This window comes from Tiliqua scincoides, chromosome 1 (genome assembly GCF_035046505.1).
Source record: "Tiliqua scincoides isolate rTilSci1 chromosome 1, rTilSci1.hap2, whole genome shotgun sequence".
Taxonomy (NCBI): Eukaryota; Metazoa; Chordata; class Lepidosauria; order Squamata; family Scincidae; genus Tiliqua; species Tiliqua scincoides.
The window spans coordinates 184,735,392-184,753,378 of record NC_089821.1 but is presented as its reverse complement, the minus strand read 5'-3'; the positions used below and the strand labels follow the sequence as shown (position 1 = coordinate 184,753,378).

The window sequence follows — 17,987 nt, the reverse complement described above, 5'->3', positions numbered from 1 at the left end:
GGTTTCTCTAAAATGTTAGACATACTTGATGGATTTTCTGTACATTAAAAATCTGTTTTTAGTAGACCTTGAAACTTAGAAGCTTGCTTTTAATTATTATATAGAACAACAGAACTCTTCGATGCTTTTCAGCTTGCCATGAAATTGAAATTCCGAATGCTTCTTAAATTAGTACAGTATACAGTTTTTGCATAACCTTTTCTATTTTAGATGGCTTGCCAAGTGGTAATGTGAACTTTTAAAAAACAAATTATTTTTACGATGAATTGCATAGCTATATGTAAGAGATTTTGCATGAATGTGATCGTAGTGCATGGATTTTGCATTGGTGTTTGCTTGATTAAGATTTCACATCTTATGTGTTTTAGCTGCTTGCTTTTAATATTTGTTCTAACTATGTTGCTACTCCCTCCACCTATGCACCATCCCAGGACAGGAATTCCACATCAAAGGGGGTGGGTAGGACATGGCCAAGGGTAAGATGGTCAAAAGGGAAGATAGAACCAGTTGAATGTTGCTGAAGAATGATTTATTGAGGGGTTTCTTCTTCCACCAGCCCACCTAGCATGCTACAGTTCATTGCCAAAATGAGAAGCAGAGAAGAAAGGGGAGGGGGGGAAAGTGGATTCTTCCAGTGTTCATATAGATCTCTGCTAACTGTAGGCTTGGCAGCCCCAAGAACTTGGCTCAAATATCTTCTGCCAGTTGGTGGTGAGAGCTGGCAGCTGAAAATCACATGGATGCCTTTCTTGGCTCCTTGATGATGCATGGGAAGCTTAGGGTCCACTTTGGGACGCTGGCAACTGGCCGCCATCAGTAGTCCTTCTGTTTTGCCTTTCCCACCTGCTTATGTCTTCTTCAAGGTTCCAAACTGTTTTGTCCCCTGCTAGGTTTCTTGTTTCCTCTCCTTCTTTTCTTCCCTTCTTGCTCCTCAGTCTTCTCTCTGTCCTGGTTTCCCATTTCATTCTGCTTTGACCTCCACGTTCCCATCTCACCCCTTTATTCTCATCTCTACCTTTCCCACATTCTCCTCTCTCTCTCCTCTGCCTCTGCTTCACCTTCTTCCTTATGTTTTGCTTGCCCAGCCCTTTCTGCTTTGTCTCCCTTCCTTTCGTCTCACTCTCCATGCTCTATCTTCCTCTCTTTCCCACTCACACAGCTCCTTCCTCCCACCACTCTATCAGCTCTCCTTATCCTCTGTCCCTCCTCTCCCTTCCTTTAAGTCCCCTGCCCTCTTTCCCATCTCCCCCACCTCTTATTTGCTAAATTTGTTAAATTGCAGAATATAGAAATGTTGGTAACCTCTAGTGCAGTGGTTCTCAAACTTTGAGGGAGCTTTACTCCCTCAGTAAGTCTTTGTGGGGGAGGGGCTAGGGCAGCGACACACTGCGAAGGGGGGCAAGGGGGGTGCTTCTGACTTACTTTCGGAAGACAGGGCTGCAGCAGGCTGCAGGAAGTGCGGGGAGTCCTGCACAGCACTCCCTGAGGCTTGGAACGTTCGGAGAAAGCGGGCTCAAAGCACTTCCGTTTTGCAGAAGGCACTTTGCGTCCGCTTTCAATGAAAATTCCAAGCCTCGGGGAGTGCTGTGCAGGGCTGCGCAGGGCTCCCCGCATCTCCTCCAGCCTTCTGCAGCCCTGCCTTCTGAAAGTAAGTCACAAGCATCCCCGTCACCCCCCAAATGGGCGCGATCCTGGGGATCGCTTCCCTGCCTCTCCCCTTCCCCCGCCCCTTAAAGGGACGGGGAACCTTTACATGAACTGGTGGGTTGTGACTCACCAGTTTGAGAACCACTGCTCTAGTGAAACACAATGAATTGAGTACTTGTTTAGCAAGATTAATCTACCTGTTTTCAAAAAGCGTAAGACTAAATCACTTCATAATGTGGATTTGGGGGGGAAGCAGGACTAGGGATACCACCCAATGTTTTCATGGTTCCTGTAAATAAAACTAGAAATCATGCATTTCTGAATTTATGAAAAATGCATAATGAAGCATGATAGGAAGCAGATTAATGCAGCTCATATGTGCAGCGGGCTGGAGATGGGATGGCAAATTTGGGATGAAGGGGGCCCTGAATCCACTGCTCCCTTGCACCCCCCACTGTCTATTCCTGATGCAAGCCATATCAGATCACCTCATGACTGGGCCAGTTGTGGCGGGAGGGGAGACAATATTAAGTAAAACGTTAAGCCAGCATTGGCATTAATCTTTTGCCTTGTTGTTGGTGACCTGGACTTGATGTCCCAGCAAGCAACTTTTCTAAGCCAAGTTTTTTTCTTTTTAAAAGTTTATTTGTTGCATCCCCTCAGGCAACAGAAAGTTTAAAACCAGTTCTGTGAAAGCTGGCTCTTCCTGGTCACAATGTTTTCCCCCTTTGGAATGCAACAGAAAATGACCCTGTAGAGCACATTCTAAAGAAAAAAATGATGACAACTGGCACGAGCCAGAGACTAGGAAAATTTTTAGTGCTTCAAGTGCGAGTTAAACCTGCCACTGTCTGCAGGAAGAAAAGGAGAAAAACCCTGTTCGGTACACCATTAATGCTTCTTAAGCCCTGCTGGAGCTGCTGTGGCTGGCAGGAATGGCAAAAAGGAAAAAAAAGTTGTTGCCACTGCCATTTTAAGAGGTAAGCTGAAAGGTTTGCAGGCATGGAATTTTTGTTGCATGAGCAACAAGACTGTTAAGTAAAAATGTTCCTGTGAATAAACATGTAAGTTAGGCAGAAGGTGATGCTAGAATCCTAAGCTTTAATGTGTTGGGCTTTCACAGACAGGGTGGCATCCAGAGGTATTATCCTCTAGTGCAGTGTTTCTCAACCAGTGATATGGTGTCACAAGTGGTACTTGAGGTGGGGTTTGGTGGTACTCTCAGGACTCCTCGATACCTTCTGCCCAACACCCAGACCAGAAACATGACACATCAAACAGCGGTAGAAGGCTCCAAGGCATGTTTTTCACACTCAGAAAAGCCCTCCTGTTGACCTTGAGCCTCTTACTGATGTTTGTTGCATTGCACCTGACCTCCCAATCCAGAAGTAACTGGCAGTGATGTCATTGCCAGTTACTTCTGGTGGTACTTTGAATAGGTGGACCATTTGAAGTGGTACAGCTGAGGACGAATGTTGAGAAACACTACTCTAGTGGAAATGCTCTTCTTGGTGGTTCTGCTAGTGGAAGACATTGTGCCAGATGTTGCCCCTACCTATGAGTAAGGTGAAAGGTATTTCTTCTGCCAGCGGTTGTGCAACCTTGTGAATTGCTTCCATTGCTAAAACTCCTTTTGTGAGCATCACTGTTGATGCCATTTGCTGTTGTTGCCACTCTTTCAGAAACAATGAAGTCTCAGGAACACTGCACCATGTGCCTTTCTGAGTGTTCTGATTGGCCCTCAGAGGACATTTTATGTGTCATAGGTAACTGTGTATTGGGGTGAGTTGGCATCCTTCAGTCTCAGAAGACTATGGTGTCACGTTCTGAATGGTGGTTCTGGAACAGAGTGTCCTCTCCAGTGCGCGAAGCCTGGGTAAAGTAGGTATGGAGGATAGGCTGTTACCCATGCAGCAAATCCCCCCTCTCCACGTCGCTGAAATGGTCCAATGGAAAGGCAGAGGCCAATACAGTTGGTTCCAGCGGCGTCACAGGAGTTGCCAGAATGTGACTGTGTTCAGCCATGAACTGCCTCATGGACTCCAGCTCTGGATTTTGCCTCGAGGTTAACTCCTGAAGCCTTTTCCATAACTGGATGTAGCCACAAGGCAGTGGAGGTTTGGGATCAGAGTTTTCCAACCAGGTTTTCATTGGCCCATTATCTATGTTCCCCTTTGCAACTAAGTGCTCTCCATATTGGTTCAGATGCTTTAGATATTTGCTAAAACCTATAGGTACAGGTTGAGCCTCATTATTCGCATGGGTTCCAAGCACTCAGGTGGATGGCAAAAAGCGCACTATAGCAAATCAATTTAAAAAACAAAGTTTCTTTGCTCCAGTGATTTAAAAACAGCCTTGCTGACCTTTGTGATGTAAGATAAGAGTAATTAAGAAGACAATCCATCAATCAGTCCTCCTCTAAGAGCTTAGAAAGGAGCTTCACTCAGCCCCTCCCGTCACCAATTCGATCACCTTTCTTTCTCTGCTTAGGGGGAAGGGAGGGGTCTGCTGGAGAGAGAAGGATTGATGAATTGTCAGCCAGCTGCCCTCTCTCTCTCATTAAGGAAGGCTATTGTTAAAGGACTGTTCAGTTTTTTAAACTGATTTTAAAGGGATGCATTTTTCCCCTTCTCCAGGGATCAGCACATTCCTTCTCATTTGCAAGGGCCATTCATACTGAGTCAAATCCGTGTATAAAAAAATCCGTGTATAAATAGGCTGGACCTGTATTTGCCTATAAACACCTATATGTTGCATCCCCTTCCATTTGTTGTTGGCATGTGTCCTTTTGCCTTGTGGCTTTTCACTCTCTTTGATCAGCTGTCCTATCTTAATCGATAAGAACATAAGAACACTCTGCTGGAGCAGGCCAAATGCCCATCCGGTCCAGCATCCTGTGTTTCCCACAGTGTCCCAACAGCTGCTGGGAAGTTGACAAACTAGGGAGAAAGGTACAGCAATACCTTGACTTTTGTCCACTTGTCTTTCCTTAATTGCTTTGTTCTTTGTTTTCAGTTAAAACCACATTTCAAATTTTGTCCATGTGCCTTTCTTTATCATCCAATATCATCCAACCTTCCATGATTGTCAATGTATTACATGCCATGTGCGCTCCCTTTCTTTCAGTCTTTGAATAGAAATCATTTGGAGTGCATTGTTTTAAAAAATTGCCCACATTCATGTTTTAAGGTTTTGCATAGTGATTTTTGTATTTTTCTGACCAAAATAAATTTGCAAGCTAAATAAGACTGTGCTTTGATGTTTGTCCATTTTTGACTTTCATTCACGTTCTGGTCCCTAACTAGACGAAAGTGAAATGTATTGCTGTATACTTCTGTCCTACCATTGCTCCCCTGCAGCTGGTATTCAGAGGCATGCTGTTGCTAAACTTGAGGCAGCATATAGCCATAATGTGACTAGAAGCCATTGATAGACCTGGCCTTCTTCGGTTTGTCCCTTTAAGGCTATCCGAACCAGCAGCAGGTACTATGTCATAAGAACAGCCCCACTGGATCAGGCCATAGGCCCATCTAGTCCAGCTTCCTGTATCTCACAGCGGCCCACCAAATGCCCCAGGGAGCACACCAGATAACAAGAGACCTCATCCTGGTGCCCTCCCTTGCATCTGGCATTCTGACATAGCCCATTTCTAAAATCAGGAGGTTGCACATACGCATCATGGCTTGTAACCCGTAATGCATTTTTCCTCCAGAAAATTGTCCAGTCCCCTTTTAAAGGCATCCAGGCCAGATGCCATCACCACATCTTGTGGCAAGGAGTTCCACAGACCAACCACACGCTGAGTAAAGAAATATTTTCTTTTGTCTGTCCTAACTCTCCCAACACTCAATTTTAGTGGATGTCCCCTGGTTCTGGTGTTATGTGAGAGTGTAAAGAGCATCTCTCTATCAACTCTGTCCATCCCCTGCATAATTTTGTATGTCTTTTGACAATGAATCCCATAAACTAATTATTCAAGCTTGTTTCCAAATTGTTCCCCTTCTTTTGGACAATCTAGAACACTTCCTCCCTCCTCCCTTAGTATGAGAACTATCGCAAAGAAGGAAGATAACAGACTGTAACATCAATGTTAGTAGGCCGTAAAAGACCTTATTAAAATGGAAGAACTTTGCTGTATTTTGGCGATCACTTTTTTTGGGCAACGCTCTTCAGCTAGGTCACAAATGGTCCTTAAGTGAGCAAAAGAGGTTTTCCACTAATGGAAGAGCAGCCTTGCATCTAAGCAGACAATTGTTCTGCTCAGTAGCATTTTCTTGTCTCTTTCTCTCAACTGTCAGCCTCTCATGTTGCATGCTTTCATATAGTTTCATTCCTTCCCTGTTTGGATCACAAAGGCAGAACTAAAAGGGGTAAAACCGAACCCTCCTCTTATCCACTCTACATTCAAAAGAGGGTTGAGTGGCCTAGTCCCAGCTGATGAAGGAGCAGCAGATGAAGGTGATGCTAGTCACAGCTTCCTTGCTTGCTGCTTTTCCCAACTTGATCGCAGCGTTATTAGTTCTAAATAGCAGGTGAGGAGGCTCTTGTGTGGAAGGAGCTGTTGAAGCTCTGGAATTTCAAAAGTGGTTTGTGTGACTGTATACAGGATGGATGGATCCTACTCTTGCGTGATGAAAGCCCAGCTAAGGAAGTCTCTGAATTGTGGCAATGGTTTCTTCCCTCCCAGTTTGGAAAAAGTATGAAGATTTCTCCCATCAACTAATTTTCCTTTCTTCCATCAACTGCATGCTTTATTCAGACAAGGGCATCCAGGACCATACTACCAAAAGATATGCAACTCCATGGCTCGTCTCCATTTTATCACCTAGTAATTTGAAAAACTATAAAGCTAAATTGAGTGAATAAGCATATTAATGATTAAAGCAGAATTCAAAGATGAAACGATTTCAGGGGAGAGAATGACTTGGTTAATATGCATATTTGTATAATTCAGTTTTACAACTTTGGTTGCACTCTCTTTGTCAGGAAATGGAGGACAGAGCAATTCTGTCACATGCTTCTTGGCTGACAGATTTGACTTTGCTAGTAGCTGAGTAGAGAAGGATGCAACTGAACTCTAGAAATGTAGATCTACAAGGGAAAGTGCTTGTTAGGTAGTCTTATTTTAAGGGTTTTGTTGCTTAGTATTTTGAAAATTAAACACTGCCATTCAACTTTAGGCTAAGGATAGTCTCAATAAATGAATGTTCTTGTAAGTGTTAAACTCCACAAGGTGTAGGGAGCAGATATTAATTTGAAACCATTCTAGAATGTAGTCTCATGCATGACATCTACAGCTAGCTGATAGCAGCTTTCCTGCTTCTTCTGGTTTGTATAGTGTAAGGGCATGAACTGAAGTGGGTGGCTTTGGTTCAGTGCACTGTTGCACTTGATCAGTCTTTGCCTGCTTTAAGGCACAGGTAAAAAAATTGCCACAGCTTCATTGGCAGGTACTTTGGAAAATCTAACTTCAAAATGTGCTTTTTGGATGTTAAGGTTTAATAAGAGGTTTTAAAAATATGAGATTTGAAGCTTAATGCAGTGACAACTGAGAAACATGTTAATCTAATGAAATCTCATAAGTGAATTTTGAAGCTCACTTGTACATAGTATAAATATGGATTTGCAGATGCTTAGAGAAGATTGTGTGGTGAGTAAAATGTGGATATCTTTGGTTGAAAGGGCCATTTCCTGTTTTTCAATTCTTTTGCTCGGAACACTTTCGTAAGATAGGTTTGGCAAAATAAATAGTATACATTCACATTCCAGAAAGGTCAGTTGAAACATGATGTGATTCCCAAGCAGTTTCGGAAAGAAAATCAATTTAAGATATCACCCAGTTGCTGTGCTCACTTTCTCAAGACAGATTTCCTGTGATTTATGTGCATACAGAAGAAAATTTAGGGTATCTTATCATGACACGTTTGTACACCCATTGCACAATGATAACTTTTTTGAGTGGGTGGTGTAATTGGAACTGGATTAGTTAATATGAAGCTCTTACCAAAAGGGCTGTTTTGTTTAGGGGAATTATTGCACTGCCCTTATTGGAATCTTAGGGTCGTAGGCTGGATAACAAGATGGCATAATGCAGAGAAATGCACCTCCAAGGGGTGGCGTCTGGCACAGCTTAAACTCGAGAAGTGTGTGGATCCCGTTCCATACATGGACCTGTCGATCCGGAGCGTTGCCATGGCTCAGTGATCACCTTGCTGTCTTGCTGAGAGAGTCTGCAGGCTGAGTGAGGAGTCAGATTGTTCTGACAGCCATGCTGCTTCCATGATGAAGTACATTCCAACAGAGCATGGGTCCAGCTTGTCTTGCAGTCCACGCCAAAGTTCCAGGGGTGTGAGTTCGCTCAACTCGTGTCCACCGATAGGATGCTTGAGGTGGCATTTGCACTGGCATTCATTTCCCGGCCTAGATACTAATGACATCACTGCACGAGATAATGCTGAAACATTACACAATTTCTAGTGTAAAACAAGAGTAAACACATTAAAAAAAATAATTTTAACAAAAATAACTCTTAACTGTCTTGCTTGGAGTTTCGTTTGGGTTTAGCTCTTAAGTCCATGGAGAAATGTTTTTTCATGCAAAACCTTTTTATCTGCTCACTGCATCTCAGGATATGCCTTCCTTGGATCAGAACACATGAGGTACACTTGTTGGGTTTTCATTTACATGAATATAGGTTACATGACTAAGGTATAGGAGTTGTGAGATGTAGACTTTAGAATTTATTATCACCTAATTTGTGCTGCAGTGCCAGATTAGCATTGGATAGCTAATTGTTAGTTTTCTTTCAACTGGACTTGACTGAGAGTCAGGAGGGCTGATAAACATCCTGACTCTCGCACTGTCCATCAGTTAAAGTGTCTGTTGTGGGTGGCATACAACAGGCAAATTGGGGTGCTACATCAAACAAAATAAAATGTATACAGATGTCCTGTAAAAGAAACAAGGTTTAGAAACCTTTAGTCTTTCTCTTGAGAGCAAATGCTTTTTTCCCCCTGTCCTTTCTTGTTGCTGAAACAAAAAGGGTTAAAACAAAAGATTGCTGATATTTTGCACTCTGTGCATGCTCTGAGGCACAAAGATTAGGAGGGTTCCTCCTGCTTTTCTTTTCCTTAAGAACAATGCACTGGCTTCTTGCATTGCATACATGAGAAATCTAGAAAGTTTTAAGGAAACATTAAGTTAGCATTCAAACTCCTGTTGCTGGCTACAGTGGCAGGGAGTTCCAATGGCCAGTATGATCTATTGACTTTTAGCATCAAAGAAACAAAAATGTTAAGACCTTTTAATAGGTTTTAAAATGCATTGAAGACACACATGGTTCAGTCTTTGCTCCAACACGATAATGTCTTCTTCGGGGTGCTGCTAGAAATCTTCCACTTCCTATTGTTCCTTTCTCCCTGATTCTAGGCTTGGAATTTATAACTCCTGCTTTAACGTCTTGGCTGATGGAAGTGATGGCTGAAGGATGCTCTCTTCCTTTTGCTGTTTTAGAAGCCATGGCGTATCCATATGGATTTCTGCCTACTGGAGCTTCTCTATTACACTTTCCAATGGCTGCAACTTTCTGCCTGTCCAAAACATCACAAAAATCTTGTTCTAAAAGAACTGATGTGGGCGTGTCTGAATGTACAGCCAAAATACGTGTACTTTTCCAACCTCTAAATTCTAACTGCACTTTTGCTTTAGGTACAGAAATCTCAGGATTCTCATTAGGTTTGACCCTATATGTTTCCCCAGGCAAAAGCTGACATGCTTCCATTAAATTTCTATGAACTGAGGTCAGTCTGGCCCCAGAATCTGTGTCCATGTATCTTTTTTCCATTGACAGTCAAATAAACTTGATGTTTGCTAGAAGGGGTCTTTGAGGGGCAAGAAATGATATGCATCATGGGGGCAGCTGGTTCTGAGGCAGATGGCTCTACCTGTTGGACAGCTGCTACAGGCTCGGGCTTTGGGGCAGTATTTTGTGGCTAATTCTATTAACTCTTGCAGATTAGCTTTTTCCCAGAACTCTTTAGGAACTCCTCTCTCTTTAGGAACTCCTCTCTTTTTCTTACGAAAGCTTTAGATGCCTCTAGTTCATTGTCTTTTTCAGGTGAGTTGTTTATTCTTCTGCCCTGATTCTGACTGCTAAATGGATTGAATTTCTGGTTCCCATTTCTCTCCCAATTTTGACCTTTACTGCTGGTACCTCTAAATCGGGAATGAGGACCATAATTAGAGAAGGTTACTGTCTGGATTGATTCCTCTTGGATCTCCTTTTGTTTGTGTGTTGCATAACCCATTCCAGTAACTCGCATCAGTTCCGATGCTTGATCAAGCTTAAGTTGCAGAATAGTGTAGGTCAGATGGGTAGTATTGATTAGGCCAAGATGAATTTTAGTTTGCTTATTTAAAGCATCATAAACTCCAGGTGTGAAATCTGGTATATCGAACTCATACTGGCCCCCCTAACTGAGGGGTCCCCTAACTGAGCTGACCGCACCAGCTAGCAGAGCCATCAATTTCCTTCTTTCTAAGAAAGCATCTGGGCTCCCACTTTCTTATTGTTCAGTGTTATGGTAGAGTTTTGGCATTGAGGTGCCTGGTTTCAAGGTGTGCAAGACCAGTCTCATCCAAGGGAGCATTTCCAAGCTATCCAGCCACAAGGCTATTCAGAGCTGCACTGTCACGTCCCTTTGCACATTTTTGTGCTAGGTGAGTGAGGTCTGTCCCTGTTAAATTGGGATAGCGCCTGTAAACTTTGAACATCCAGTCAAGGCAGTTGCCTTTTGATAAGCTACCTAATTCTCTGGCAACAGCTTCTAATTCTGAGGGTTTCCATGGGGCATAAACGACTTCATTGGTGATATTATTATTAGCCACAATTTGCCGTGTGGTAACGGGATTAACTGGGCACTGTGTCTCTCCTTCCTATTGAGGGTTAAATGGAGACTCTGGCACTGAATCATAGGGTAAGGTTTGCTCTGATTCAAAGATTTCTTCAGCTCCACTCCCATAGACTGCTGCAATGGCTGCCTTATATTCAAGGCCTCCTTTAATTGCTGTATTTGGTTCTGGCAACTCTCATGGCTTACAGCCTGTTTGTTTTGTTGGACCTGGGTCATGAGTTTTAACACTAAGTTTCTAGTCTGTTCTAGATCCTCCTTTAGCTTACTATTCTCTTGTTTCTATTTATGAACCTCTGCATACTCTTCTACTAACTTTCTCCTTTCTATGGTGTAAATGGCATGTTCATTTGTGTAATGTTGTAATTGCCTGGTCAGATCACTTATTCTAGCCTCTTTCTCTGCTTCCTGCCTGGCTTTGTCTCCTGCAAGGTCAGTAAACTAGCTGCAATTTCTCTTCTTGCTGCTTCTGATCTCTCCTGAATTCTTCTATCTGGGCATCTTTCCTTTCTAGATGGACCTTTAGTTCTCTATGACAGCAATGTGTATCTTTTTTCTCTAATTGGATCTCCTGATCTCTTTTACAACTTTCTAATCGTGTTTCTAGCACTCTTTTAAGATCTTCTGTCCTACATTCTAGTCTTCCTATTTTCTCTTCTTTCTTCTCCTTTTCTTTATCCCACTGATCCTGTTTTCCATCAAACTCCTTCTTTAAGATTTGTATGCTTTTCTGGAATGTCAGAATACCATTCCACAAAGCATGGGCCAAATTAGCATCTTTCTTCTCTGCTCTTGGTTTGTATTTCTTTTTATATTCCTCACAAATATGAATCATCTTTCCACAAATGTCTTCATCTTCAAAACATCCAAATGCCCAAGGACTCTGTCCTTTTTCCCCTAACCATTTCTCCAGACAATTAATTCCTGAGCTTGTGTACAGGCTCTGAATTTCTTTACCTTCTGCCTTTTCACCACTCATTTTTGTGTTTGCTTTTTCTCTCTTATATATGCTTATTTTGCTTGCAAATTGCTTCAGTTAAAGCATACCAAAAAGGAACTCTTATTGAGGCTTTCTGACTCATAAAGAGCAAATAGCTGACTCGTTTTAGCAGGTTTAAGAGCAAAAGACGTATTATTCACTGTCCTGCAAAAGTTACTACCGTCCAAAGAATACTGGAGGGTCTGATTCTTGCAGACTGTTAACCACTACCACGGGTGTACATTTTCCCTGGTCTGCATTCAGGTACTGCACCCTACTCTAAATATTACAAGTCTGTGAGTCTAGCGCTTCTCAAGTCTATGTTTCTACTTCCTATGCTTTCTTCCTTTAACACTCAGCAAGGTTTTTAATTTTTCACTCATTTTCAAACTTTCCAAGAGGATCTCTGCAGAACTACTGTCTGATCCTGTGTCAGCTCTGTCACATGTGGCATCACTAACACATGCCTGCCAAACATTCTCCACCAATTAATGTTACCAAAAGGTCTGTTTTGTTTAGGGGAATTATTACACTGCCCTTATTGGAACGTTAGGGTTGTAGGCTGGATAACGACGGCGTAATGCAGAGAAATTCCCTTTTGCTTTAAGAGGAGACTGCAAGAAAGATAATTTTTAATAAAAGATTATAGTTTTATTACAAAAGCCCAAAGGTAAACATAATGCACGTGGAGAAATGATAAGTGTATGTTTCTTGATCCTAATGCTTGAATCCAATGTACCTAACTTTCATGGTGGTTGCGTGTGAAGAGTATTTGGTGCATCTGAGGAAATTAGAAAAAGGAAAGGTTGTAGGGAAGGATTTTAGGAGTCCCTGATCTGCCAACTGCAGCTGCTAACTAAAGATAGGGAGAGTAAGGAAGAAAAAAAGGGGGGAAAGAAGGGAAAGAGTGCCAGACGCAGGATAGTTAGCTGTTCTGTAGAGCAGTTGGGGGGGGAGAGTCTTGTGAAGAGGACCCTCTGACACAACACAGATGTGTTGGTCCTTGGAGAGAGAGTGAGCATGCGAGAGGAAGCCCTCACTTAAAAGGGTTTCGGAAACAGTGCTGAGCTGGATGGTAGCTTGATTACTACCACACAGCAGGGTGCTTGGAGTGTGAAAAACATTGAAAGGATCAGGATGTCAGTTATCAGCAAAATTCAATGGGGTCTATGGCTGGGTTCCTAGATGGGGGAACTTAAACAATACAATGAATCAGCAACACAAGAAGGCAGTTGAAGTTTGCATATAGTACTTAAACAGTGATTGGGTTAGGAGACACCTTTGCATACGGTTCTTAAACAGTGATTGGGTTAAAACAGTACAATGAATACAGTAAGGTAGGAGACACTTAAACAATGATTTAAGATGCCAGACTTCCTCCCATAATGTGTGACCATGGGGGGGTGGTGGTGGTGGTGGTTGTGTAACCATGAGTTTGTGACTTAATTTGATTGTGGCCTGTGTGCTGGGAGAAGTTTAGCCTGCATGATATTTTAGTCCATAGTAACATAACCGGATATAGAGAGAAAATCACAACTAAAAGGAAAAAAGGGGTTTTCACGTAACAAATCCAATCGTGCTTTCCTATGCTTGTCATCTGACTCCAGATTAAATTGAAATGTATAATCCAGTTGAGTTTCATTATGGAAACATTCTAGAAGATTTGCTTGCCTACAATAAAACATTTCATATTACTGGTGTAATGTAGTGAATAGAGTGGATCAGGAGACCGTGGCTCATGTCCACTGCACTGGATGGCCTTGAAGAAGACTCAGGTTAACCTATTCCACAGGGTTGTTTTGAGGAGAAAATGAATTTACTCCCTATTAATGGCTCCTTGTAGAGATGCATAGTTGAAATGTTACAAATAAAACAAATAGGACATTCTAATGATTCTGTTACCCCTGTGGCTCCTAATGGAGGTGTAGCACTTCCATGATGTAGTTGGGGATCCTAAGCATTTCCATTAGCACAGTTGGGACATAATCTCTTATTTTCCTATGTAGCAACACTGACTGACATTCCCATGGTGTCCATGGGAATTCCACCTACTATACATCAATGAATGCACTAAGGAACCGTTCTACTTATGGCCTTGGCCACAGGCCATCTAGTATGATTAGGCAATGAGGAAGATTTTAGGCAATGTACTAATGGCCAAGGACCCATCATTCTGTGCACATACAGAGCACAATTGGAAAGCGTCACGACTCAGCTGTAAGAAATAGTAATGTTTAGAAATCAGTGGGAGAGCACACCAACTTCCCAGAATGCTCTGCTGCCAATCTGAAAGTTACCATTCTTTAGCACAGGAACTTCAGAGGTGGAACTATTGAATTAGAATAAAGTCTCTTGATAAATTTGGTTTGTTCAGGTTTAAATTGAAACAGTAATTTTCTGTCACATTTCAGAAGTCTTGATAGAAAACTTGATAAACTAGGAAGGTGTTGGTACAAATTACTGGTGCTGTGCTAGTCTTTTATGCATTTTAAGCATTACATGAAATGTAATATCTATCACAGCCTATATCTTTTGCATTTTATAGACATTTGTCCTGCTGTTTACTGTGTTTCCTTCTCTTTCACCCACCCACACCTGCAAACTGAGGATAAAACTTCATACAGTTGATGAAGTGGATTATAGTGTACAAAAGTTTATGGTATAATAAATTTATTAGTCTTTAAAATGCCTCAATTCCCTTTCTTTTTGGAGACTTGAATGACACAACCAAGATGCTTTTGTTGATAGTTTGCTACTTGTCAGTTGAGAAGTTAAAATGAATGTTACAGTATCTAAATTCAGGTAATTGCTTGAGAATGTTGGATAGAAATAAGACTATTTTCACTAGTACAACAATCTATTTTCTTATAAAAGTCATGCAACTGCAGATATAGAATAAAATCATAGATTTGGAGGGGGTTCAGGGCATCTAATTCACCCATCTTGAAGCAGAAAAATCTCTTTAGAGCAGCTGAAAAGGTGTTTATCAGGCTTCTGCTTGAAGACCATTGGTAATTAATTAGTTCCTTTGGTAATTGGTTCCAGGATAATTGGAACATTTGGTATTTGGTTCCATTGCTGAGCTGTTCTTACCATTAAGAAAATTCTCCTGATATTAACCAGAATCATCCTTCCTGCTCCTTAAGTCTTTAGATTTCTTTGGTGCAGCAGAGGGAAAGGTTCTTGCCTGCTTCCATGTGACAGTCCTTCAGGTATTTGAAGAGCACCATCATGTCCCTACTCAGTCTTCTCTTCTGCAGACTAAACATACTGAGTTTCCTTAACCTTTCTCCCTAGGACTTGTTTTCCAGACCTCGGGTCATCTTTGTTGCCCTTATCTGAACTGGCTCCAGTTTGGCTACATCCTTCTTAAAATGTGTCACTCATTTTGCACTCACTGGATACAGTACTCTAGATGAGATCTGACCAGGATAGAGTCAAGTGGAACCACTACCTCCCACAGTTTGAAGGAAGTGGTTTGATTAATGCAACCTAAAACTGCACTAGCCTTCTTTGCAACTATCCATGTCATTTTTTACATACCATTCATGCTGATAGAGCCAGCTGTCTAATAGCAGAATTCTATATCTTTAATTTGGTCCATGTTTTTAAACCTGATGCTTGACAATAGTAGGAGCAAAATTATATTTTCTGCTTTAAAATTGGCCTGAAAACTTGGATCGACTTATACATGGGTCAGTACAGTGAATAAAGCTTCTAAGAGCAGCTGATTGGTGAGGTGGGGGTAGGACTGGACTGAGAAGAAGGACACGGGTGGGGTGGGGGAGGGGAAAAAAGGAGCATTGTTACTTACCAGTAATTGTTCTGAGGCAGCAACAGAAAGCAAATAAAAAAAAGGTGACCATTTTACCTTGTCCAATCAGGAAGAGAAGTGAAGGCACTTGTGGAAATTGTAGTTTATATGAGGGCTGCTGCTATGGAAGTGTAGCACTGTATGCTTCATAAAGCCTACAACTCCCATAAGCACCTTCCTGTTTGGAAAAGAAGGTAAAAGGGCTCCTTTTTTTCTTTTTGGCTTTTTGCGACTGTCTCAGAACAATTCCTGGTGTTTTCAAAGAATTTCACACACCCCTCAGTTTCACCTCTCAGCTTATCCAAGGGTCATAGAAAATTCCATGCTTTTTGCTCAGAACCTGCTCTTGACTTACCTGTGATATTGACTTATCCTCGAGTATCTACAGTATTTGATCTGGAAAAATACTGCATATAAAGGTTAATTAAAAGTTGATGTGTAGAGTCTCTCCTTCTAACCCCTTTGACCAATTCTTCCTTGGGTCACTAGACCTGGGCACTCCAAACCCCAACCCGCAGACCAGATCTGGCCTTTGGAGATAACCCTCCCCCATGTGAGCAGTGCTTACAGTTCTGCTGAGGAGCTGCTGCTCCTGGCATCCGATCTCGTCACAAGGATGGTCTAGGCAGTCGCCTCTGCCCAGATATCCTGTCACAAAGTCTGCTGGGACTATTGGCAATAGACGCAACTGCCTATAGTGTCCTTGTGATGAGATCAGGTGCCAGGAACAGCAGCAGCATGGCAGAACTGTAACCTCTGGCTGGGATGGGGAACTGCACAGCAGTCTCCGGTTTGGAAACCGCTGCACTAGGCCATAGTGTCTAGCTCTTTGTCCAGTCCCTTCTTGCCAAAATCACACAGCCAGCCTGTGTTATATTGGTCCTTGTATGAAGATTTTCCTAGCTCCCTGTTTCTTTTGGACTCCTCCTTTTCTCTACCCCTTTTCTCTTCCTGCATGCCTTTTCTCGTATGAAAATCTCCCTTACCTACAAGGGATTTTCTGTGCATTTCAGCAGAGGTTTTAGCACTCTGCATACCACTTTGTGTGCGTGTTTAGAGCAGCTGTTGAGATGACTTGGGTAACTGTAGATTGGGACAATTATGTGGTAAGACACATAACTATTCAAAATGTAATAGTCATGTGCTTTACCACACATCTGGATGAGGTGGTACACATTATATTGCCCTTATACAGCAAAATGTATAACAGTACAAGCCTATGGGTGTCTACTCAGAAGTAAATCCCTTGGAATTCAATGGGACTTACTCCCAGGTAAGTGGGTCTAGGATTGCAGCCTAAGTGTGGTGTTGGATGAAAATTCTGTAATTTCATATCTTTCTTCAAACAGAAAACTCAGATCACTTAATGTTTAAATCCAGATAACTTATGTTACATGTTCACAGTGTTGCATGTTGTATTCTAAAAACTACCTATATATTTATTTTAGGGGGCAGTGTTCTTGGAAGGAATATCTGTTAAACGTGTAAACCAAGTAACAGCGCAACCAAAGCTCGGAGAAATACAACGTAAATGCCAGCAGTTTTGTGGTTGGAAAGGGTATGGGAATAAATACTATAAAAATGTAGATTGTATAATCCTAGACATAGTCCTGTGCTTTGCATCTCTGACAGTAGCTTATTTGTTGTTGTTGTTTTTTTAAAGCCAACAAAAGTTAAATATCACAGTAGCGGGCATCTTTAGATGAGAAGTTATAAAACCATTACTCATTTTGAAGTGGTTTATTCTACAAGCATATTAATCATAAGGGATGAAAAAGTAATAAAAATGAGGTTATGGTTACAGAAACCCTCATCTAAACTTGCACAGGTCTGAAACTTGCACAGGTTTTGGAACTTGTGTGGAAACCAATACTAGTCTGTGGAAACAGTTGGTAAGTTAACAAATGTTTTGGCTAATTGGGTATACTATATAGCCAGTATATGTGCTGGATGTATGTGGTTGGCTCACAAAGAATTCTAATTTCTTCATAAGCAATTTTCCCAGCCTCATCTTCCCATTTCCAATAAGTATCCACATAATGCTCCCACAGATTGTTGAACAATGTTTGTGGGAATTATTGTTCTTTTAATGTTTTTCTTGTTTCAAATAGAGCCAGAATGTTACGACGTTTCATTTTCCTTAATGGCACATATTCCTCTTCAAAAGAGCTGATGTGCCTTTCATGATTCATACTGTATGCAATCTCAAGTTGCTGTTAACAAAATAAATCTTCTAGAGCTTATATTGATTCACTTCCACAACCTAGTTCAATATTTCTGAAGTTAGTGGAGAAGTCTGCAAGAGCCTTGCAGATGCATGTTGCCCTGAAATGAGAGAGTTTGTATTCACTTCCCTTAAGTGGTTCCTGACATGCCCCTTAACTAATTATAGATATCAAAAGTAGTAGTCTAAAGCACCAATTTGTTTGAAAATAGATTTTTTTGTGTATTAAAGGAAATGAGATATGAATATTCATGTGAACCACATAGGAAAATTGCCTGCTTGTTAAGACAAGTGATGCATCATTTTAAGTTGGTGTGTGATTTTGTCTAATATTTTTTGGCCTGATAATGGCAAACAGTAATATCAGAATAATCACTACTACTAAAAAAGATTGAATGTTTCCAGCTGTAAGCT

General features: G+C 41.6%; 1 protein-coding gene across 2 annotated transcripts in view; it reads left to right on the top strand.

Annotated features, from left to right (window-relative positions):
* RNGTT (RNA guanylyltransferase and 5'-phosphatase) overlaps window positions 1-17,987 on the top strand; it is a 232,203-nt gene that overhangs the window by 28,316 nt on the left and 185,900 nt on the right. For both annotated transcript variants that reach the window (XM_066612600.1, XM_066612605.1), the window contains exon 7: window positions 16,798-16,907. In XM_066612600.1, the coding sequence (XP_066468697.1) occupies window positions 16,798-16,907 (110 nt within the window). The remainder of the gene's footprint in view (window positions 1-16,797; window positions 16,908-17,987) is intronic.